At 45.2% G+C, this 25427-nt stretch overlaps 1 protein-coding gene across 1 annotated transcript; it reads left to right on the plus strand.

Annotated features, from left to right (window-relative positions):
- The first annotated feature begins 4614 nt into the window (after positions 1–4614).
- LOC122928942 (indolethylamine N-methyltransferase-like) lies at positions 4615–7094 on the plus strand. The gene is made up of 3 exons (XM_044282285.1): positions 4615–4983; positions 6159–6366; positions 6463–7094. Exons 1-3 carry the CDS (start codon positions 4830–4832, stop codon positions 6899–6901), a joined length of 801 nt encoding a protein of 266 aa, XP_044138220.1. The 5' UTR covers positions 4615–4829; the 3' UTR covers positions 6902–7094.
- Positions 7095–25427: the final 18333 nt, after the last annotated feature.

Here is a 25427-nt window from a genome sequence, read left to right on the forward strand (position 1 = left end):
CCAGTGCCAACAGCCACCCCCCAAAGCCAGTAGCCCCCATAAAGCTATCCCCCCTCCCAGTGCCAGCAGCCCCCCATCCCAATGCTATCAGCTACCCCCAGAGCCAGTAGCCCCCATAAAGCCAGCCCCCCAGTAACAGCAACCCCCAAAGTTCCAGCCACCCCCCCCCCCCGTGGCAGCAGCCACCCAGTGCCAGCAGCCCCCACCGTTCCAACCCCCCACAGTGCCAGCCGCCCCCCAGTGCCAGCAGCCCCCCACCCCAGTCCCATCAGCCACCCCCAGATCCAGTAGCCCCCATAAAGCCAGCCCCCCCAATGCCAGCAGCCCCCACAGTTCCAGCCACACTCCCCCCAATGCCATCAGCCCCCCCAGTGCCAGCAGCCCCCAACCCCAGTGCCATCAGCCACCCCCAGATCCAGTAGCCCCCATAAAGCCAGCCCCCCCGGTGCCAGCAGCCCCCCACCCCAGTGCCATTAGCCACCCCCAGAGCCAGTGCCCCCATAAAGCCAGCTCCCCCAGTGCCAGCAGCCCCACGGTTCTATCCACCCCCCCCCCCCCAGTGCTAGCAGCTCCCACAGTTCCAGTCACACATCCCCCAGTGCCATCAGCCCCACCACCTCAGTGCCATCAGCCACCCCAGAGCCAGTACCCCTCATAAAGCCAGCCCCCCGTGCCATCAGCCCCCAAAGTTCCAGCCACACCCCACCAGTGCCAGCAGCCCCCACAGTTCCAGCCACCCCCCAGTGCCAGCAGCCCCCCCACCTCAGTGCCAGCCACCTCCCAAAGCCAGTAGCCCCCATAAAGCCAGCCCCCCAGTGCAAGCAGCCCTCACAGTTCCAGCCACACACCCCCCAGTGCCAGCAGCCCCCCTAGTGATAGATAGATAAATAGATAGAAAAAAATAAAGAAAGACAAACAGACAAAACTTCCTATACTTACCAGTGTTCAGCAAGTCGATGATCCAAGATGGCCGACGATGATGGGAGGAATAGGAAATTACTGGGCATGCGCAGAGACGTGAACATTTTGAAACGGATCCGTCTTAAAGCGGAGCCAGTACAAACGGATCAGTCCCCATTGACTTCAATTGTGAGTCCGGACGGATCCGTTTGGCTCCGCATTGTCAGACGGGCATCAAAACGCAGCAAGCAGCGTTTCGGTGTCCGCCTCCAAAGCGGAACGGAGCCCAAATGATGCATTCTGAGCGGATCCTTATCCATTCAGAATGTAATAGAGCTTAACTGATACGTTTTGAACCGTTTGTGAGAGCCCTGAAACGGATCTCACAAACGGAATTTAAAACGCCAGTGTGAAAGTAGCCTTTGACAACATGGCGGACCATCAGATCTAATCCTGATCCTCCACAGCACCCTATCCCCCTAACAGTGACCTCCACAGCACCACACCCCTTTAACAGTGACCTCCACAGCACTATACCCCTTAACAGTGAATTTCAGAGAACACCACCCACTTAACTGCGACCTCAACAGTGACCTCCACCGTGCCCCACCCCCCTTAACAATGACTTCCACAGCACCCGCCTCCTTAACAGTGGCTGTACCCTCTTAACAGTGATCTCCACAGCAACCTGCCCCCTTAACAGTCATCTCAACAGTTCCCTGCCCCTTAACAGTGACCTCCACAACACCCCACCCCCTTAACTGTGACCATCACAATTCCCTTAAAGGGAACCTGTCTCTGGGATTTAGTGTATAGAGCTGAGGCCATGGGTTGCTAGTTGGCCGCTAGCACATCCGCAATATCCAGTCCCCATAGCTCTGTGTGCTTTTATTGTGTATAAAAAACTATTTTATACATATGCAAATTACCCTGAGATGAGTCAGAGCTTGAAAATATGACTCTTCTCTGGCACACGTAAGATGTGACTCTTTTATGTTAATTTGCATATGTATCAAATCTTTTTTTTTACACAATAAAAGCACACAGAGCTATGGGGCCTGGGAATTGCGGATGTGCTAGCGGCCATCTAGCAACCCAAGACTTCAGCTCTATACCCAAAATCCCGGTGACAGCCACTTTAACTGTGATCGCCACAGTACCCGGCCTCCCTATCAGTGACCTCAACAGTTTCCAGCCCCTTAACTGTGACGTTCTCTTAAAGGGATTGTCCGAGTTATTTTTTTATTCTTTCTATGTTTCTAACTACGCAAATGTAACAGCTTTCCAATTAACTCACTTTATCTCCAGTGGCTGGTTTCTCAGATTTCACTGAGGGTCACATGACCTGTGATGGCAGCTTCTCTTCCTGCTCTGATAATGTTCGTGCACAAGCCTGAGAGATCTGTACACAGAGATGTCACTGTGCTGGTGTCACGAGGGTGTCAAGAACCACGCCTGACTCCGTTATACCCGGGGTCAGGAAGTCGCAGCGGTTGGCTGCGCGCTCTATGTAAGATTGGGGGCTGTTTCCTTATGGTAGCTTTCTGGGTTTGCTTTGCAACCCTTTTTGGCTCACTCAGGGATCCGTAGCTCCTTCTCCTCAGCTGTTCCTTCTCCAGCACTCCCAACCTCCTTATATTCCCTCTCCCACTTCTCTGGTTGTCAGATATAGAGCTTCCTGCCTGGACTTCTATACTGATCCACTGGAGCTGTGTTGCTGCGTTCTCTGGTTGTTGGTCCAGAACATTTCCCTCCGGATCCCTGTTGGACCTTTGGGGTCTGCTGTGGTTGCCCACCTGGGTTTATGTGTTTGTCTGTATTGTCTGTCCTCTCCCTGGTGTTTCCCTCTTAGTGTCAGTGGTGCGGACTAGCGATCCCACCGGCCCATTCACTATCTAGGGCTCATTTTAGGGAAAGCCAGGGTTTAGGCACGTGATCGCCGCACGGGTGAGGAACCCGTCTAGGGACGTCTGGTGCCAGCTGCAAGGTGAGTCAGGGGTCACCACCTTTCCCTCTCCCTTGGGCAGGGCTTTCCCTTTTCCCCTCCCTGTGCGTGACGCCGGTCATTACAGCTGGCCACGCCCCCCTGCACTGCAGGCTGCTGCTTATTGCTCTCTCCCAGGATTCTTCACCCCTTCAGCTGCACAGACACAGCGCTGAAGTGTTTACTGTGTATCCGCAGGCAATGAGGAGACAAATTCCGGGCACAGGAGCTAAAAGAGTTCTGCAGAGCATTGCAGGTCGGGGAAGATCCTGTGTGTATTAGAAGTGTCATTGTACAGCTAGGACTTGTAGTTCTATACATATAACATGCTGCTGAGTCTCCCAGCAGGCAGAAATGTCACTCAGGGCAGCACTTATATTCACTCCCTTAGCTTTGTCATTATATAGCTGGGACCTGTAGTTCTACACATACAACATGCTGCTAAGTCTCCCAGCAGGCAGACATGTCACTCAGGGCAGCACTTATATTCACTCCCTTAGCTTTGTCATTATATAGCTGGGACCTGTAGTTCTACACATACAACATGCTGCTAAGTTTCCTAGCAGGCAGACATGTCACTCAGGGCAGCTCTTATACTCACTCCCTTAGCAGAGCAGGGGGAGGGGCAGAGATTGTTTTTATTGCAAGTAAACAAAGGGACAGAAAAGAACCAGGGAAATTAGGAAAAAATGTTTTGCCTAAGACTTGCTTAGCTTAGGGCTCTTTTACACTTGCGTTGTCCGGATCCGTCGTGTACTCCATTTGCCGGAATTACACGCCGGACCCAGAAAAAATGCAAGTGAACTGAAAGCATTTGAAGATGGATCAGTGCGATCCATGCGATCACGTCATCCATGCGCGTGGGGCACCCTGACGTCACTCTGAAGCGCCCCGGGAGCCGCACGGACGGTAAGTATACTGCTCCCCCACTCCCCACTACACTTTACTATGGCAAACAGGACTTTAGCGTCCTGGCAGCCATCGTAACCATTCAGAGAAAGCTAAACGTCGGATCCGGCAATGTGCCGAAACGACGTTTAGCTTAAGGCCGGATCTGGATTAATGCCTTTCAAAAAGCGCAGCATGCTGCGGTATTTTCTCCGGCCAAAAAACGTTCTGGTCCGGAACTGAAGACATCCTGATGCATCCTGAACGGATTTCTCTCCATTCAGAATGCATTAGGATAAAACTGATCAGGATTCTTCCGGCATAGAGCCCCGACGACGGAACTCTATGCCGGAAGAGAACAACGCAAGTGTGAAAGAGCCCTTAGTTGTATATTGCTGACCATCAGATTTAAAGTGCTATATCTTTTTTTTTTTTTCCATAACTCGGACAACCCCTTTAATTGTGACCTCCACAGTGTCCTTCCTCTTAACCATGATCACTACAGCACCCACCCCCTTAACAGTGACCTCCACTGTCTCATGCCCCTTAAAAGTGATCCAATAACCTTTAAAGAAAAAGCGCTAAGTTGTTGGGGAAACCTGGTGTAACTGTATGTCAAGACTCAAGGATGTGCAAGTTTCTATTGGCTAATAAGGGTCATGTGACTGTGTGTATGGCAGTTAGGATATAAGTGAAGAACCTGAGAGCTCCTATTGGCTAATGCATTTTTTGGGGAATATCTCGGGACGGTGCGTCCTAGAGAGCTGAGACCTTTACAAAAACATTCCCAGACCCCCGATGTTCCTATGTGCCAAATTTAGTGTCGATTGGTTTAGGCATCTGGATGCCTATAGAGGACAGACAGACAGAGAGGCTTTGATTTTTATAATATAGACAACCATAAAGTGGTAAAACATGTGCCTGCGTGTTTACTTATTAACAGCTGAATGGGATCAGCCTATCTGATAGCTCCTCAGAACATAGCTATAAAAGGAACTGGGCTCAGCCTGAGAACACAGATGTTACAGGGAACTGCTGGAGAACTGCAACTGCTAAAATGGCAACTACATTCACCGGACCAAAGTTATACCAAGAAAATTTTGATTCCCAGATTTATTTAGATACTTATTATGGAGCTGTTTCAGGAGTCTTCATTAAAGATGGATATCTAAACTTCATTCTGAGAAAACTGCACAAAGCTTTCACATCAGGTAACTCCAGAGAAATCGAATACTTTATATATGTTTAAAATTCTGTTATCTATCTATCTATTATCTATCTATCTATCGGTCTGTCTGTATTGGTCTGTCTTTCTGTCTATCGTACCCATCTCACATCTACCTCTCCTTCAATGTGTTTTGCAGATATAACGTATGTAACTAAAGAACCAGCTACTCACTTAGCAAAGCTTAATTGCCAGATTTTTTCCCGTACTTTCAAAGACAAAAAATAGTAAAAAAACTGATGTGAATATTGATAGTTTTTTTCCCAGTTTTCATCTTTTACTTCCATAGTATTCAAATATATGGCTTCATATAGAGACATATCAAATTGGTGATCGGTGAGGGTTTGGTGATGAGATCCCCACCATTCTGTAGAACGAGGGGGAAGAGGTCTGGGCATATTGCACTGTCTCTCCTCACTGCATAAGCTTGCCTCTATTCCTTCCTCCCCAGCGTGGTGAGAGTGCGTGATAGCTTCACTCCCCTCATTCAAGAGAACGGTGGGGTCTCTGCACTCGAAACACCATCGGTAATAACTTTTGGTATGTCTTTATGACATATCAAAAGTTGTATAAAACGTTAGTGACACTTTAAGCTCACAGTTCCCTGTTCTGTCCTCTCTCCTAGCCTTCTCTTTTTTCAGCTGTGTGTATGTTATCCGCATAGCTACAGTACGTCCGTGCGCCTTCTGTGCATACACAGGTAAAAACTGCTTGAGAAAGACCCATAATACAGTAGGGGCTAGACAAAGCCGTGGTCTTTTAGGGTGTGGCCACACGGTCAGGTTTCTGCATGCAGTTTTGGAAGCCAAAATCAGAAGTGGATCATAGAAGGAGAGAAAGTATAAAGGACAGATCCGCAACTTCTCCTTTTTAAATTTACTCCTGGTTTTGGCTTCCAAAATTTCATGCAGAAACCTGACTGCTTGGCCGTGCACCTCAGGATATTCATTATGTTCCCTCGAAGGTCAAAATATAATAAGACATGCAAATTAAGACATAGAATGCTTGCTAGTGTGTGGCATGTCTCCACCATCCTATGGACCAAATCAGTGAAAATGCATGTTAATATGGTAATACTCTCTGATATGGTCATGCAGGTACCACATAGCTAAGTTATTATGCCCTATATTGCATTTATAATTGTTTCACTGTACTCATTAGGTGGCGTAAAAGGGGACTTGATGATAGACATTGGTCCTGGTCCTGCCATTTACCAAGAATTGTCTGCATGTGAGGCCTTCAAGGAAATTACGGCTGCAGATTTTACAGATCGGAACAGGGAATACCTGGAGAAATGGCGAAGAAACGAGCCTGGGTTGTTTGACTGGACGCCTGTTTTGAAATTTGTCTGTGACTTAGAAGGACGTAGGTATGTGTTTAAACCTCAAAGGTAGACAAAGAGTATTCCTTTAAACTGTCTCATTTATAAAAGCTATGTTATAATACATTTTAATTTCCTACTTAGTGGACAAATTGCAGAGAAGGAAGAAAAACTGAGGAAGACATTGAAAAGAGTAGTGCCATGTGATGTCACCAAGAGCAGTCCTCTTCACCCTCTCGTCTTACCCAAAGCTGATTGTGTCCTGACTGTAGGCTGCCTTGAATGTGCCTGCAAAGATGAAGAGGCCTATGCAAATGTTATCAAAAATCTCTCATCCTTGCTGAAAGTGGGCGGTCATCTGATTATTGGTAGCGTATTAGGAGGCACTATTTTTCGATGTGGAAAAATGCATTTCTCCATCATCAACCTCAGTGAGCAATTCCTTAAAAAAGTCGTAACAGATACAGGGTTTGTCATTGAGGACCTGGAAGTTCTCCACAGAGAATTTGACAAGCCTCTGTTTGATATCTGCAATCACACTTCTGGCATTTTTATTCTGGCGAAAAAAGTTAAAGATGTGTAAAAGCAAGTCAGTTCTTCACATAGGCAGAATGAAATTGCAATAGTGCATGCATGGATGCCTTAGTACCAGAAAGTGGCAGTAGCACTATCTTTTGTATTCTTGAAAACAAAAATGTAATCTCAGAGTAAAAATCTGCTTTTTCCCATCAATTAACCAGAAAACTAATAAAACACATAATTCTTCTTTATAATAATCAAGTTTTTGTCTGCATTATTAAAGGGCTTGTGGTGTCTAATTTAAATTTCATTCTACATTTTTTCCAACTGCTGGATTCAGTTGAGTAACTAGGGACTTAGGGCCATGTGCCTAGGGTGGTGCAGGCGGCCAAGAGGAAAAGGCAACAAAAAGGCAAAAGGCGGTATAGGTAAATGGGCTTTAAATCATTAAAAGGAGGCAGCTAGTTGTGTTTTCATGTTGGGATCACACACACACACACACACGTGCAATCCCAGATACTAGACATGATGGAGACACTAGCAACTGCATGGTCATTAGAGGGGCAAGATTTACCAACTCCTGAGCTGAAGAGATTCCATTGACTATAATGGGGTCTTCTCAGAGTGCTGCACCTTTACTAGACCAACAAGTCTTGCATGCAGGAATTACAGGATCTGTGACCCGAACTCAGATGTGAATGGATGGTATTAGATCAAAGTATAACATCAGCTGCATGTTTAAAACACAAATGCAGAGAAATAACAAAGACCACTACTTGCATAAAGCTCCAGAACCAAGCCTATAAGTCAAACACAGTACCAGAACCAAGTTCACTGCACGAATACAGCATCAGAACCAAGCCTATAAGTCAAACACAGTACCAGAACCAAGTTCACTGCACGAATACAGCATCAGAACCAAGCCTATAAGTCAAACACAGTAACAGAACCAAGTTCACTGCACGAATACAGCATCAGAACCAAGCCTATAAGTCAAATACAGCAACAAAATCAACAGCAAATATAGCACCAGAACCAAACCCATAAGTCAAATACAGCACCAGAACCATGTTCTGATGTATCAATACACTGCTTTTTATACTATGTATCTGTATAAAAGGCAACTATTATACCTCGTACCTGACGTATCAGTGTACTGTGTGTATACTATGTGTCAGGGGTGAGGTGTTAAAGATGCAGTGGGTACAGATATATGTGGACAGTCATATATTATGGTCACTGTGTGAGGTACGTGACATATTGGGGGTTGTAGTTAAACCCAGGGGCGTACATAGAAATCATTGGGCCCCATAGCAAGAATCTGAATTGGACCCCCTAACCCCACCCACTACCTTGGCCCATCCCACCTCCTGCCCTGGCTCCTCCCTTGCCACACCCCCATTTGCCAATAAATAAATGTATGCATGACCTACTGAGGACTCCAGCATAACGCAAACCGGACGGATCCGTTATGCAGGCCCTAGACTTCTATTATGACAGAATAATTAATGGAATGCCTATAAAGCTTCCTATAAAGGCATTCAGTTATGGAATTGCATTATGGTCCGTGGTAACGGAATCCATAATGCAATTCACCTTTTACCACCAAACGAAGCGTGAATGAATTTTAAAATATGAAATTTGCTCATCTCTAATTATGAGCAGACTGGGGATGACTAATGCTGGCGGTTTTATTTGTGTTTTTGAGGTGACAGGTTCCCTTTAACAGCAAGCAAGAGTTCATGGGGGGTGAGGGGGGGGCACTGTTCTGAGTCTTCTATGAGCCTACAGTACCGCCCACCCCCACAGGAACTGTGCTTGCTGCTGCCCTCAGAAAGTCCCATACATGAAGTTCTGGAACTGGAGCGTTTTATACAGTCTCTATTAGCACTAGCGTAATTAGAAATGACTGGGCCCCACAAGAAATTTTTTAACGGGCCCCACAGGAAATTTTTGAAGTGCCCCGCTCCCAGCTATCCGGCACCTCTGACCAGCAGAGACACTTGACTTCCCTAATACAGTCCAATTATCGTCCAATAGACAAGTCATGGAAATATAGAAAGTATACTGTACTAACCAGAAGACCTTTATTCTTACCTTTACTGTCAAAATGTCATACTACAGTATACATATATTTCCATGACTTGTCTTTTGGACGATAATTGGAATTTGGACTGTATTAGGGAAGAAGTCAAGTGTCTCTGCCAGTCAGAGGTGCCAAACAGCTGGGGGGGCCCATTCAAAAAATTGCTGGGGGGCCCGTTCAAAAATTTCCTGTGGGGCCCACTGCCCAGTCATTTCTAGTTACGCCAGTGCTAAGAGAGACTGTTATTAGTACAGAATTTCTTTTCATTAATGATCCCGGTTGTAAAGATAGTGGCTGGGGCAGTCCTACTGTGTGGACGGGCTGGCAGTGGCACAGGTCCGGACTGGCTGTGAGATGACGGTTTTGGGTGGCACTGGCGAGGCTGGCGGGCGGGCAGCATAACTCACTCTAAAGTTCTTCCATGCTGGGTGTGCGCCTGCTGCCTGCACTGGCTGGGCCAATCAGAAGCAGGATCTTTGCACAATGCTGATTGGCCCAGTATGTGAAGCAGTGCAGGCGCAGCAGACGCTCGAACTGAGGGAGCGCGGCTGGATCCTAGGGAGCGCACAGTCAATGAGAAGTCAGACAGAGGGGGGGAGCGTGTATTATCGGCGGCGCTGGGAGCCAATTATAAGTGGGCAGACCGCCTCTGAGCCTGCAGTGAACGCAGTTGCAGGGGGCGGGGCCTTCGGAGTGCTCCGGGCTCCCCGGTGCCGCGGGCCCCATAGCAGTGGCGTACCCTGCCTCTATTGGCGGTACGCCACTGGTTAAGGTTACGGTCAGTTTTAGGGTTAGGATTAGGGTTAGTATATTAAGGCCAGTATTAGGGTTAGGCGTAGTATTAGCATTAGGGTCAGTATTAGGATTAGGGGTCAGTATTGGGGTTAGGGGCAGTATTAGGTCTCATGTACAAGCCCGTTGCCGGCCGTGGCCGGTACTGTGGCCCGCAAACAGCATATCCGCAATATGCGGGCACCGGCCTCCTTCTCAATGTGTCATGGATGCGGACCCATTCACTTGCTCTATTTTTTTTTTCAGTGCGGATGGATCACGGACCCATTCAAGTTGAATGGGTCTGGATCCATTGCAGCAGCCGCAAGGATAGTGCCTGTGTAATGGGGACTGCAAATTGTGGTCCCCAATGCATGGAATGGCCGAACAACGGCCGTGTGCAAGAGGCGTTAGGGTTAGGGACCAGTTCACACGTCCGTAGAATGGGTCCGGATCCGTTCTCTATGGGGCCAGAAGAGATGCGGACAGCACACAGTGTGCTGTCCACATCCGTATTTCCGGAGTGTGGCCCGATCTTCTGGTCCGCGGCTCCCGAATAAAATAGAACATGTCCTATTCTTGTCCGCAATTGCGGACAAGAATAGGCAGTTCTTTGGGGATGCCGGCCGGGTGTATTGCTAATCTGCAATACACTATGGATGTGTGAATGGACCCTCAGGCATAGCATTAAAGTTAGGAGCCAGTATTAGGGTTAGGCGTGGTATTAGCATTAAGGCCATTATTAGGATGGCGACAGCACACTGTGTGCTGTCCGCATCCGTAGTTCCGTGACCCTGCAAAAAAGATAAAGAGCATGTCCTATTTTTATCCGCAATAACAGATAAGAATAGGCATTTCCATCATAGGGATGGCCATGTGTGTTCCACAAAATGCGGAATTCACACGGACAGTATCCGTGTTTTGCAGATCTGCAATTTGCGGACTGCAAAACACAAAAGGCAGTGTAAATGTAGCCTTAGGGTTAGGTGTCAGTATTAGGGTTAGGGGTTAGTATTAACATTGGGGACCAGTATTAGAGTTTCAGAGTCTCTTCTCAAATGGCCACTAAAACTGAATAAATAAAAATGATAATAACCTTGTAAGTAAATCAGATATAATTATCAAACGTTTGCTGATCAGAATCAGAGCTACTTCTTTCCATGGACTGAATATGCAGCTCAGACACATTCAGGAGATTAGGGCTGAGTTCCAATATCAGACAATGCCCATAGAAGAAGAGCGTCCCTTAAAGCTTAAAATAATATTTCCATATGGTGAAAGAAAATGCCATGATATAATAGAGAATAAAATCATATTATGGATAAATACAACTGCAATACAAGATCGAATATCTCAGTACAAAGGGATAAAGTAAAGCTAAAGATTAAACACAGGAAAGCAGAACTGATTATAGGCAGGTATAATTACATTAGATAAGTGGATTATGGGTTTTCCAGGTTCACCATCCTGATGACATATCCTTAGGATAGGCTATCAATAACATATAATTGAGAGTCTGACTCTCAGCACCCCTGCGGATCATTGCTGCTGCCTTTTTGTAGTTTACATTGCTGCTCGATTGAGCAGATGATGGTCGGGAAGGAAGTGTTCCTTCCTTCCTATCAATAAGCAGCTCATCATTTACATGCAGTGATCTCCTCCACAGTATTGGGAGGAGCAATTGGTAATATCATCGCTGTTCCTATACAGGATCATTGTTTTGCAGGCATAATCTGCTGCTGATTTAGGAGACCTCATGAAAGATCCAATTACACGATGAACAAATGTTTCATTCCTTCATCGGGTAATCAGCAACATCTTTAGACCAGCAGATGACCTGCCCGAAGTTTGGGCACTGTAATGAGGCCTTTATTTGTTTAAGATTTAAACAATGAAGAGGACACAGCAATAGTCCTAGTGTCACAGTCCTTTGAAATAGTGCAACAAAGGGCCACAGGGTCATGCATGAGTGTCATTGGCTGGAGGAGTCTAGTAGCTTTAATACTCATGGTTCTGAAGCTCCCCGGGCCAGCATGCAGTGATGGAAAATGCATACATGTTCTTTCCTTTGGGGCACACTCCTGCCTGATGACGTTGAGGTGCCCTTGATGGTGAAGGTTTTGAGGTGGAAGGCAGGGTCCCAGTCGTGAAGCCAGCACATTTCAGTGTAATAGTAGTGCAGGAAGCAGTGATGAGGCAGTTGTGCAGCAGAATAGTTCTTTACTGAAGAATTAAAATGCAAACAGATCAGGACAGTTCTTATCATGTGAGGAACCGGCAGTTGATACACAGAATGCACTGCCACAGGTATAGGTCTCACGGCAGAACAAGTAGTAACAGGCCAAATGGTGTTTCTTTAAAGCTATCTTCCTCAATCGGCACTTCACTAGCTGACTGACACAAGCATCCAGATGTGAGATGTATATTTTAGCTAATGCAATGCAACCAGAAGAGGGGTTCTCCCTCATGACAAACTCTCCTGCTCCCTTCTTTACAATGTAAACGTCCACAGACTTCACCTTGGGATGTGGAAATTTTCACATTGGGCTCGGTGTGCTCAGGCGCAGGACACAACTCCCGAACATGCATTCAGACATTTTCTTTGCAGTATACGTCAGCTCTTGAAGCAGAATGCTGCAATAGGTGGTCTTCAGGGTTGCCAAGAGTCTCATTCCCTCCAATCTGATTGTGATGGCCTATCCTAAAGATAGGTCTTCAATATTGTGAATCCATAAAACCCCTTAAATATCACATCTAATTGTGGCAGTTCACTTTTTTCAAGTAGCTTGCCCAGACCATTATTATAGTCTCTTTTATCTATACGCACTGTCTTAGAGTGCTCCTATATACAGTACCATACAAATAATCATATTAGGTGTTTCTTTTAAGGTGGCATAGCAATCATGAAAAATATACAGGTCTATACAATATGCTATACAGTCCCATGAATGAGAGATTGGGGTGCTAGGCACTGCATTGGAATGCAACTTGAATTAGCCAGCTTTAAAGGTATTTTCGGGAAATAACTAATTGATTAGAGATGAGCGAAGTTTTGCAAAATTTGATTTGCTCGCTTCACTGAATAAAAAAAAAAGGCTTTGTGAAAAATGACTTTGTCACAAAGCACATTTCTTTGTAAGTAGTGGGTGCAACGACAGGGAGCGACGCAATCATACATGATCGCGGCATCTGATAGCAATTATACAGTGTAAATTTAAAAAAATTATAATACTTACCTGATCCATTTGCTCGCGACGGGCTGTCCAACGCCATCTGGCTTGAAGAGCGGGCGCGAATTCTCACTCGGCCAGAGATGACGTCATCACGCCGGTCAGGGCACATGATTTTGGACGAGATCCTAAAGCAAGATGGTGGCTGGCCTGTTGCAAGCAAAAGGATTAGGTAAATAGTATTCGTTTTTCTTTTTTTTACATTATATCAGGTTAAATCAATTTGCTACCACGAAGAACAAGGAAATTCAGCTTCGCGGAGAGTCAAATTTAACCTGAAATTCGGATCCAAGTCCACCAATATTGATGATCCGTCTGTCCAGCATCCAGCACTCCCACTGATCATCTGTTAGCAGGTGCTAGGAGGAGAAGCCAGAACACCACAGCGCCATTCACTATGTAGTGGCCGTTCTTGGGTACTGCAGCTAATGCTTGGGCTCTGTACACTGTTAACAATTTTTTTTCTCCCAGATACAGAGCCACTGCTGTAATAGGACAGTGTATGGATATGCAGCTCAACTGCATTCAAGTGGCTTGGGCTGAGCTGCAATACCAGACCCAATCATTTGGGCTAGTAAACAACAGAACTTTTAAAACTTTAAATCTTTAAACAAGATTTGGCAGAGAAACTTCTGTGCTTAGAAAGAAGGTTGTGTTTTTCAGTAATTAGAGTCTGGATTTTGCATGTTATGAATTTGGTATTTCCCTTTAAGTGAGCTAAATTATTTTTTAATAGCAAAATTGAATATAAGATTCATGTGCTTTTGTAATTTATATTTGCCTTTTGCAAATTTATTTTTGGCTTAGTTCTGCAATTTCAACAATAATTTAGAAATACAGAATTTGGCAGCTGACTGGGAACATTCTTCAGCCAGCGAATGGGAACATGTAGTAGATTAAACAATATGTAGAACATGCGCCAACTGTGGAAAATGTTATCTATAAAACTAATGTACTATGTACTTAAAAATCTTAAAGGGATTCTGCAGTTTGTTTAAACTGATGGATAGATCATCAGCATCTGATTGGCAGGGCTCTGACACCCGGGACCCCCGCCGATCAGCTGTCTGAGAAGGCAGTGGCACTCCAGCAGCACCTCGGCCTTCTCACTGTTTACCGCTGGACCAGTGACGTCACGACCAGTATCAACTGGCCTGGGCGGGGCTAAGCTCCATTCACTTGAATGGAGCTTAGCCCCGCCCAGGCCAGTTGATACTAGTCATGATGTCACTGGGCCTGTGGTAAACAGTGAGAAGGCCACTGCGCTGCTGGAGTGCCACTGCCTTCTCAGACAGCTGATCGGCGGGGGTCCCGGGTGTCAGAGCCCTGCCAATCAGATGCTGGTGATCTATCCATCAGTTTAAACAAACTGCAGAATCCCTTTAACTATCACATAATCATCTTAGCTCTAGGATTTTCTTAAAATAACCAGTGATCTCAAATATTATCCAGCAATCTAAGAACAAATTAGAGAACAATTTATATGCTGTATAAACATATTCATGACCATAAGAACTAGCAATTGTGTATTGATATTCACTGTGGAGACCTTATCTATAATGCTGAAATGTCTGTAAATTAGAGATGGTCAAACCAGTCAAGATTTATTTCAGGTTTCATTTGCTGAATTTTTTAAAAAGTTTGGTTTGGACCCGAATCGATTTAGGCCGGACTGAAGTTCCTCAAATTGCCCTGAAAGTTGGCATATAATCCTCTCTAGCCTAATAATTTGTAGGAAAATTTGTTATTTTTTTGTTGTTTTTTTAAGAATTCCCCCCCCCCCCCCTTCACCCCTCCCCAAGCTCTGGAACGCAATGGCAGCAATAGTAAATGATGTCAGAGTGACACTGACATACATAAATACGGGTAAAAATACATTTGATGGTGTTATCATACAGCATGTTATCACACCATGACAGACAGCAAGAGTGGCAAGATGAGGCACCAGCAGCAAGGAGAGATCTACTGATCGCGTTCAGCTTGCTTCAACTTTGAGAAAATGTCTGTATTACTACAGTAATCATGTACATATGCCATTTCATGAAATTTAACTCCCCCCCACCAATAAATAAATAAAAATGTAACCGTGTTAACTAGAGATGAGCGAATCGAAGTTGACAAAGTGGAATTCGATCCGAATTTCAGTAAAAATTCGATTCATCCCAAAGTCGAATTTCCTCGTGCTTCGTGGCAACGAATCACATTTTTTCTAAAATGGCTGCTGCACATGTTACAAAGTGAAAGTAAGAAGGCCGGAAATGAGGGAGCACCCACAATGCCATGCAGACAGCCAATCAGCAGATAGCCAGCCCCTGTAATGTCACAGCCCTATAAAAAGCCTCCTCATGCTCGGTCTCTGCCATTTTACAGTGAACTTAGTGCAGGGAGAGACGTTGCCTGCACTAGGGACAGTGCTAGGACAGACTTTATAAAAAAAAAAAAAGCATTGTGCTGTTCAGGGAAAGATTATTCATTGTGTATTGAAAGGATAGGGAAGCATCATCCACACTATAGGGAGAGAGCGGGAACCAATTGGAGAGTATAAAGCCTGGGTAATAGGGGCTATTCTTTACACCTTGGGGTTACTAAAAGTGATTGATTACTACAGATTTTAGGTTGTTTGCATTCTGCAATACATCAGTAATTCCAATAATCCTTGCTTCTGTTATTATGGTGAATCTGCGTTCTTATATAACCAGTTTTGTGGTGTATTTAGTTGATATATAAGTACTTGCATTCATCTTTGCTCATGTACGAAAGTGCAATCTGATACAACCAGTTTTGGGGTGTATTTATTTTTAATATAAAAAAGTACTTCCATTAATACTTGCTTTTGGGGTGAAATTGCCATCTGATACATCCAGTCTGATACAACTGGTTTTAAGGTATATTTATTAGTGTTGGTCAAGCAGCAAAGTGCTCGGGTACTCGAGTAGAACACCTCGGGATGCTCGGGTGCTTTACCGAGCAACCGAGCACAATGGAAGTCAATGGGAGAACCCGAGCATTAAACCAGGCACCCTCTGCTCTGAAGAGGGGAGGGTGTCTGGTTCATAGGAAAAGATCAGAAATTGATGGAAACACCACTGAAATGGTTCAGGAACAGCATGGCGAGGATGTCTGGATGCATCTTGCTGGTGACCCTCAAAAACATTATGGGTGAGGGCCTGCTGATGACCCTCTAAATCATTATGGGTGAGGGCCCGCTGCTGAGCTGATCCTCTAAAACATTAGGAGTGAGGGCAGCCTAGCCTAAGCATGTTAATATGATGGAGGAGGAGGACGAGAAAAGGGACATTGAACCATATACCCTTTTTAGTGGTGGAATGGGTGCATAGGAATACAGTGTATTCAATACACCATAAAAGCCACATTTAGAGCCTTTATGTTCAGCTGCTTTCCGCTGGTGGAGTATAGAAGTCAGGGACAATCCAGGCCTTGTTCATTTTTATAAGAGTCAACCGGTCATCATTTTCAGTTGACTGGCAGATGCGCTTATCAGTTATTATGCCCCCAGCAGCACTAAATGCATGCTCTGACAAAACGCTGGCGGCGGGGCAGACCAGCATCTCCAAGGCGTAGAGCGCCAGTTCGTGCCACATGTCCAGCTTGGACACCCAATAGTTGCAAGTCACACAGCGAATTTTTCCCTCTTTGTAACACTAGGCCGCGCATCAGGTTGAGGGTGCTGGCGGCGTGTCATAACACTGTTCCAGGCCTTGGAGAGTGTTGCCCTGCCTGTGTTGGAACTGCTGTGTGTTCCCCTCGTCTCCCCTCCTCGGTTAGCCAAGGAACTGCTAACTCTGCTGCCAGCGTTGTCAGCTTGAAATTTTTGGAGCAATGTTTCCACAAGGATGTTCTGGTATTGCACCATTTTGCTCAACTTCTCCCCCACAGGAATGAGAGATGAGAAGTTCGCTTTATAGCGGGGGTCGAGAAGGGTGAACAACCAGTAGTTGGTGTTGGCCAAAATGCGTACAATGCGGAGGTCACGGGAAAGGCAGCCTAACATAAAGTCAGCCATGTGTGCCGGAGTCCCAACAGACAAGACTTCGCTGTCCTCAATCTGATTCTCAATCTCCTCATCCTCTTCCTTCTCTTATACCCATCCACGCTGAACAGAAGGAATAAAACTTCCATTGTTATTACCCTCTTTAGCGGAGGCAACCGTCCTCTGCTCCTCCTCCTCCTCATCATCCAATTCACTCTGAGAAGACGAACTGAGGGTGGTCTGGCTATCACCCTGTGTAATTTCTTTCCCCATTTCCACCTCTTCCACATGCAAGGCATTTGCCCTAATTGTGAGCAGCGAGCGTTTGAGTAGACACAGAAGTGGGATGGTTACGCTGATAATAGCGTTATCGCCGCTCACCATCTGTGTTGAATCCTCAAAGTTGCGTAAAACCTCAAAGAGGTCAGAAATCAATGCCCAATCGTTGCTTGTGAAGAGCGGAAGCTGACTGGAAAGGCGACAACCATGTTGCAGCTGATGTTCCACTACTGCCCTCTGCTGCTCACAAAGCCTGGCCAACATGTGGAACGTGGAGTTCCAGCGTGTGCTCACATTGCACAAGAGTTGGTGAGCTGGCAAGTGCTGCTGCAGCATTACCAGACCAGCGGAAGCTGTCAATGACTTGCTGAAATGGGCACACACGCGGCGCACCTTCACCAGTAGCTCAGGAAAATTGGGGTAGGTTTTGAGAAACAGTGGAACCACTAAGTTGAACACGTGGGCTAGGCATGATATGTGTGTAAGCTTGCTGAGCTCCAAAGCTGCCACCAAGTTACGGCCATTATCAGACACAACCATGCCTGTTTGTAGGTTGAGTGGCAAGAACCACAGCTCAGTCTGGTCCCTTATCCTCTGCCACAGCTCTGCGGCGGTGTGCTGTTTGTCACCTAAGCAGATCAGTTTAAGCACGGCCTGTTGCCGCTTCCCCACTGCAGTGCTACACTACTTCCAGCTACTGACTGATGGCTGACTGGTGCTGCAAGATGATAATTTAGAGGTGGAAGTTGAGGAGGCGGAGGAGGATAAGGGGGGGTTGCAGCTACTAATGTAGGTGGTAGAGGAAACCCTGATGAAAGTAGGGCCCTTGGCGTCGGTAGCACCTGTGCCATCCCAGGTTACGACTCGCTTCCGGCCTCCACAACGTTCACCCAGTGTGCCGTCAGGGAAATCTATCGTCCCTGGCCAAAATCACTTGTCCATGTGTCAGTCGTTAACTGGACCTTCCCAATAACTGCCTTGGTCAGGGCACGGGTGATGTTATGGGACACATGCTGGTGTAAGGCTGGGACTGCACACCGTGAAAAATATTGGCGGCTGGGGACAGAGTAATGCGGGACAGCCGCCGCCATCAGGCTGCAGAAAGCCTCAGTGTCTGCAAGCTTAAATGGCAACATTTCCAGGGCCAGCAATTTGGAAAGCTGCACATTTAGTGCTATGGTCTGTGGGTGGGTGGATGGGTATTTGCGCTTTCGTTCAAAGTCTGGGGTATAGACATCTGTATGCTGCGCTGGTACACAGAAGTGGATGTACTACTGATGGTGCTGCCAAAGGTCCAGGTGCATGGCGGGAGGCATCCGGGCCTGTGTCATGGACAGGGGATTGGCCAGCCTGTAATACAGGGGAAAAGGAGGAAGTGGTGTGACCCGCAGACACTGGTTGTGGACCCAGGCGTTCGGCCCACCTATTAGGGTGCTTTGATGCCATGTGGCGGATTATGCTGGTGGTGTTGAGGTTGCTGGTGTTCACACCCCTGCTCATTTTGGTACGGCACAGGTTGCAAATGACAATTCTTTTATCGTCCGCACTTTCCTAAAAAAAGCGACAGACTGCGGAACACCTACCCCTTGGCAAGGGAGATTGCCGCAAGGGGGTGCTCTGGGGAACAGTTGTGGACATGTTTGGTATGGCCTGCCTTCTCCCTTTTGCCACCCCACTGCTCCTTCCAGCCTGTTGCGGTGCTGCAAATCCCCCCCCCCCCCTCTGTACTGCTGTTCTCGGCTTTCCACCTCCCCAGGTTGGGTCAGTGACTTCATCGTCCAGCACCTCCTCTTCCACTTCCTCACTCTGGTCATCCTCCTGACTTGTTGACCTAACAACAACCTCAGTTATTGACCACTGTGTTTCATCCTCATTATGAACCTCTTGAGACACTAATTGCAGTTGACTTATTGGCAACTGTGTCTTATCATCATCATCCACCTCGTGAAACACTAATTGCCATTCCCCACTGTCATCTTCTAAATGTGGATGCTCCAGAGTTTGGGAATCAGAGCACAAGATCTCCTCATGTCCCTCTTCAAGCGGGTTTGACGAGAGGCCCAAATCAAGGAATAGCGAGGAAAAGAGCTCTTTGGAATATCCGAGTGTGGGAATCTTTGTTTGCCAAGACTCTCCATGGTGGGTGGAAGGAATATCAGGGTGAGGATTCTGTTGACCAGACTATTGGCTACTGAGACTGGACTTTGTGGAAGATAGGGTGGTGCTTAACTGACTGGAAGCATTATCTGCTGCAATCCAACCGACCACCTGGTCGCACTGATCTGACTTCGAGAGTGGTGTCCAGCATTGCCCTGCAAACTGGGACATAAAGCTAGGTATTGTGGATGAGTGTTTTTCTTGTGCTCTGGCAATAGGCCCAGTTTCACTGCGCCCAGGGCCACGGCCTCTGCATGCACCATCAGCAGCACGGCCACTTCTCAGTACCTTACTGCTCACCTTGCGCATATTAACCCTTTAAGGACTCATGACGTAGCAGTACGTCATGGGTTTGATCCCTAAACATGGCACCCGCTCGCGCGTGCAGCGGGCGCCTTGGCCGCGGGGTTTCTGCTATTTTAAATAGCAGAGACCCGTGGCACATGTATGCGATCAGCCATAAGGCTGATCGCATACATCTCACCTTTCAGATGCCGTGGTCAAATGTGACCACGGCATCTGCACAGACCGGAACCGGAAGTCACACGTTCCCTGGCTGAGATCGGGGACCTGTTACCTTGCGCTAATTGACTGAAGCCTCAAACAGGTTTCAGAGTCAATTAGATGTATATATCAATACAGGCCACTAGGTGGCAGCCTTGTATCGATATAGTGCAAATGAAGTCTTCAATGATGGCTATTTAGCCATCACTGAATACTATGGGCAATCGAATGATTGCCAGTTATTCTCACCCAAGGTGACTTACAAAAAGTAAAAAAAATAAAATAAAAAAAAAGGTTTTTACAGACAAATATATAAATATAAATCTAAAAGTTCAAATTACCCCCCTTTCCTTAAAATAAAAATAAAATTCCTGAACTGGGTGATATCTCAATTTTGTTCTTAAATCAGTGTGTTTGTATTCATCGTTTTTACACTCTTCATTTTTATGCTTTTCTATTCCTGAATTTTCTCCATCCTTAATTAACTGATAGGGTTTAGCCTCCCGAATCCCCTTCAAGCTGATGTAAGAGCGAGAGAAAAGACACCAGTATACAGTCGAATAAACAAGAATTCGGGAACAGATAATTACCAATCTGAAGTTGTATAGCTATTGTGTATTGTGTTTTTAGGGCACTGACAGATAGTGAAGGTGGACAGGGAGTGCATCGCGCAGTACCATAATACAGAATACATATGTATGATAGACTTAGAGGAATTCCTGACAGTTTCAAGTTTTTGCTGCAAATAGTTTCAATCATAGAATGCATACTGGGGGTTGTCTCTCGGACAGACACCGTTTTGTAAGTGACAAGCAACTGTCCATTATATTCCATAACATATAGGCTTGCAAGTATGTCAAACATACAGTAGCGCAAGTTTTGTAAGTGTATGCGCAAATAAAGTACACAGAATGTCACAGATATTTTTAGGATGCGCACACGTTAAACAGGAGGTATAGCGCAAGTAATGTCGCTGTCACCACCGCCTAATAAAAAATTTCACAGAATTAATTTCACTGATATTTAGGATGCTCAAACGTTTTACAGGAGGTATAGCGCAAGTAATGTCGCTGTCACCACTGCCTAATAAAAAATTCCACTGAATTAATGTCACTGATATTTAGGATGCACAAACGTTATACAGGAGGTATAGCGCAAGTAATGTCGCTGTCACCACCGCCTAATAAAAAATTACACTGAATTAATTTAATTGATATTTAGGTTGCACAAACGTTACACAGGAGGTATAGCGCAAGTAATGTCGCTGTCACCACTGCCTAATAAAAAATTCCACTGAATTAATGTCACTGATATTTAGGATGCTCAAACGTTTTACAGGCGGTATAGCTCAAGTAATGTCGCTGTCACCACCGCCTAATAAAAAATTCCACTGAATTAATGTCACTGATATTTAGGATGCACAAACGTTATACAGGAGGTATAGCGCAAGTAATGTCGCTGTCACCACCGCCTAATAAAAAATTACACTGAATTAATTTAATTGATATTTAGGTTGCACAAACGTTATACAGGAGGTATAGCGCAAGTAATGTCGCTGTCACCACTGCCTAATAAAAAATTCCACTGAATTAATGTCACTGATATTTAGGATGCCCAAACGTTATACAGGAGTTATAGCGCAAGTAATGTCGCTGTCACCACTGGCTAATAAAAAATTACACTGAATTAATGTCACTGATATTTAGGTTGCACAAACGTTATACAGGAGGTATAGTGCAAGTAATGTCGCTGCCACCACCGCCTAATAAAAAATTACACTGAATTAATGTCACTGATATTTAGGTTGCACAAACGTTATACAGGAGTTATAGCGCAAGTAATGTCGCTGCCACCACCGTCTAAAACAAAATTACACTGAATTAATGTCACTGATATTCAGGATGCACAAACATTATACAGGAGGTATAGCGCAAGTAATGTCGCTGCCACCACCGTCTAAAAAAAAATTACACTGAATTAATGTCACTGATATTCAGGATGCACAAACATTATACAGGAGGTATAGCGCAAGTAATGTCGCTGCCACCACCGTCTAAAAAAAAATTACACTGAATTAATGTCACTGATATTCAGGATGCACAAACATTATACAGGAGGTATAGCGCAAGTAATGTCGCTGCCACCACCGTCTAAAAAAAAATTACACTGAATTAATGTGACTGATATTTAGGATGCACAAACATTATACAGGAGGTATAGCGCAAGTAAAGATATTTTTAGGCTGCGCACACGTTACACAGGAGATGTAGCGCAGATAATGTCGCTGTCAGCAGCGGCCAATTACAAGCTATTTAGAGCAGGTTGCGCTAAAAATATATATTGCTGCCAGATACAACTATAGTCCTTAAAAGGACTTTTGGGGCTATAACAAGTATAAAAACTTAAATATTCCTATTTCACTCCCTACACTATCTCTCCCTTCTGCTCTCCAGCTCTCCCTGACTAAGACTGAGCTGAACACGTGTCATCGGGTGCTATATAGCACCAGATGACGCGTTCCGGCCAGCCAATCATTGTAATGCCGGTAACCAACATGGCTACAGCATTACAGTTAATGGCAGCTCATACATGTACGTTTATTGTCTGCGTAGCTGCCAACAAGCGTCCCGGGAGGAGACTCGAGCATCACGCTCGCGCACACGCGATGCTCGAGTAAAATTAGTGTTCGGCCGAGCATTCTTGACCCTTGCCCAACACTAGTATTTATATTAAATATACAAAAGTACATCCATTCATCCTTACTTTTGGGGTGAATTTGCCTCCTGAAAATGCCAGTTTTGGGGTGTGTTTATTTCATATATATAAGTACTTCCATTCATCCTTGCTTTTAAAGGGTGAATTTTCAGTCTGATACAGCCAGTTTTGGGGTGTATTTATTTTAAATATATAAAAGTACCTCCATTCATCCTTGCTTTTGGGGTGAATTTGCAGCCTGATGCAACCAGTTTTGGGGTGTGTTTATAAAAGTACCTCCATTCATCCTTGATCCTGGGGTGAAATTGCGTTCTGATACAAACAGTTTTGGGGTGTATTTGGTTTATACAGACGTGGACAAAATTGTTGGTACCCTTTGGTCAATGAAAGAAAAAGTCACAATGGTCACAGAAATAACTTTAATCTGACAAAAGTAATAATAAATTAAAATTCTATAAATGTTAACCAATGAAAGTCAGACATTGTTTTTCAACCATGCTTCAACAGAATTATGTAAAAAAATAAACTCATGAAACAGGCATGGACAAAAATGATGGTACCCCTAGAAAACACAGAACATAATGTGACCAAAGGGACATGTTAATTCAAGGTGTGTCCACTAATTAGCATCACAGGTGTCTACAACCTTGTAATCAGCCATTGGGCCTATATATATGGCTCCAGGTAATCACTGTGTTGTTTGGTGATATGGTGTGTACCACACTCGACATGGACCAGAGGAAGCAAAGGAAAGAGCTGTCTCAAGAGATCAGAAAGAAAATTATAGACAAGCATGTTAAAGGTAAAGGCTATAAGACCATCTCCAAGCAACTAGATGTTCCTGTGAGTACAGTTGCACATATTATTCATAAGTTTAAGATCCATGGGACTGTAGCCAACCTCCCTGGACGTGGCCGCAGGAGGAAAATTGATGACAAATCTAAGAGACGGATAATCCGAATGGTAACAAAAGAGCCTAGAAAGACTTCTAAAGAGATTCAAGGTGAACTTCATGCTCAAGGAACATCAGTGTCAGATCGCACCATCCGTCGTTGTTTGAGCCAAAGTGGACTACATGGGAGACGACCAAGGAGGACACCATTGTTGAAAACGAATCATAAAAAAGCAAGACTGGAATATGCCAAACTACATGTTGACAAGCCACAAAGCTTCTGGGAGAATGTCCTGTGGACAGATGAGACAAAAATCGAAGTTTTTGCCAAGGCACATCAGCTGTATGTTCACAGACGAAAAAATGAAGCATATCAAGAAAAGAACACTGTCCCTACTGTGAAACATGGAGGAGGCTCTGTTATGTTCTGGGGCTGCTTTGCTGCGTCTGGCACAGGGTGTCTTGAATCTGTGCAGGGTACAATGAAATCTCAAGACTATCAAGGAATTCTAGAGAGAAATGTACTAGCCAGTGTCAGAAAGCTTGGTCTCAGTCGCAGGTCATGGGTCTTGCAACAGGACAATGACCCAAAACACACCGCTAAAAACACCCAAGAATGGCTAAGAGGAAAAAATTGGACTATTCTAAAGTGGCCTTCTATGAGCCCTGACCTCAATCCTATTGAGCATCTTTGGAAGGAGCTGAAACATGCAGTCTGGAAAAGGCACCCTTCAAACCGGACACAACTGGAGCAGTTTGCTCATGAGGAGTGGGCCAAAATACCTGCTGAGAGGTGCAGATGTCTCATTGACAGTTACAGGAAGCGTTTGATTGCAGTGATTGCCTCAAAAGGTTGCGCAACAAAATATTAAGTTAGGGGTACCATCATTTTTGTCCATGCCTGTTTCATGAGTTTATTTTTTTACATAATTCTGTTGAAGCATGGTTGAAAAACAATGTCTGACTTTCATTGGTTAACATTTATAGAATTTTAATTTATTATTACTTTTGTCAGATTAAAGTTATTTCTGTGACCATTGTGACTTTTTCTTTCATTGACCAAAGGGTACCAACAATTTTGTCCACGTCTGTATATAAGTACTTGCTGTCTGGCATGCTGCATAGGTGAAGAAAGGCTCGGGCTTACTAAAAAGAAAAAGATTCTAGAGGTAATAACCCGAAAAGGGTTAGCCGCCGAGGCCTCCAATCGCCAAAGCAGAACACTTCTCTGCACACTTTTATGGTGGTCACATTCTTTTACACTTAATTTGATGCCTCAATCAGTAGTTGCGGAGTTGGTGTGAAATAGCAGCCAGATACTACACACTTTAGGGTGAGTTCACACTTCAGTTACTTGGTCAGTTATTTCCATCATTTCTTGTGAGCCAAAACCAGTAGTGAAGCCTACTCAGATATAAGGTGTAATGGAAAGTTCTGCACCTGTTCTGTGTTTTTGACCCAAGCCTGGTTTGATACTATACATTTTAGGGTGTTCAAATTCTTTTATCACTTAATTTGATGCCTCAATCAGTTGTTGCAGAGTTGGTCCGAAATTGCAGCCTGATACTATTGCTCTTTTACCCTTGCAGTTAATGTTACAGTACAAAATGCCCAACAGATAGATGAGGAGGAGAGATCCACTGCTTACTTTGGTAGACGGGCAAGTAGCAATGATGATAGTCGTGTGGGATCTGGTGTTGCGAGCGGTCGGCACGTGGCTCTGAGACTGGTGAGGGTTACATCAGTGATGTGCAGACAGTGGCGACAGAGATTTGGCCAATCGCACATAAAAGCCGAGTGAAAAGGTGGCTTCATCATCATCATAAGGAGAAGAGGGTGACAGCTTGCGTGTGAGGCAGCAGCTGAGCCAGCAGGGTGGTAGCGTGGCCATGAGTCAGCAGGGTTGGCAGCAGTGTAAGAGCTGTAGCCAAATGTGCCCGGGGTACACCGCAGGAGCCTACCTCT

Source organism: Bufo gargarizans, chromosome 2, assembly GCF_014858855.1.
Source record: "Bufo gargarizans isolate SCDJY-AF-19 chromosome 2, ASM1485885v1, whole genome shotgun sequence".
In the NCBI taxonomy this organism is placed as follows: domain Eukaryota; kingdom Metazoa; phylum Chordata; class Amphibia; order Anura; family Bufonidae; genus Bufo; species Bufo gargarizans.

Coding starts and splice junctions, on each gene's coding strand:
- LOC122928942 (XM_044282285.1), top strand. CDS start 4,830: ATGGCAACTACATTCACCGGACCAAAGTTATACCAAGAAAATTTTGAT. Junction 4,984..6,158: donor GCACAAAGCTTTCACATCAG/GTAACTCCAGAG, acceptor TGTACTCATTAG/GTGGCGTAAAAGGGGACTTG. Junction 6,367..6,462: donor TGTGACTTAGAAGGACGTAG/GTATGTGTTTAA, acceptor TTTCCTACTTAG/TGGACAAATTGCAGAGAAGG.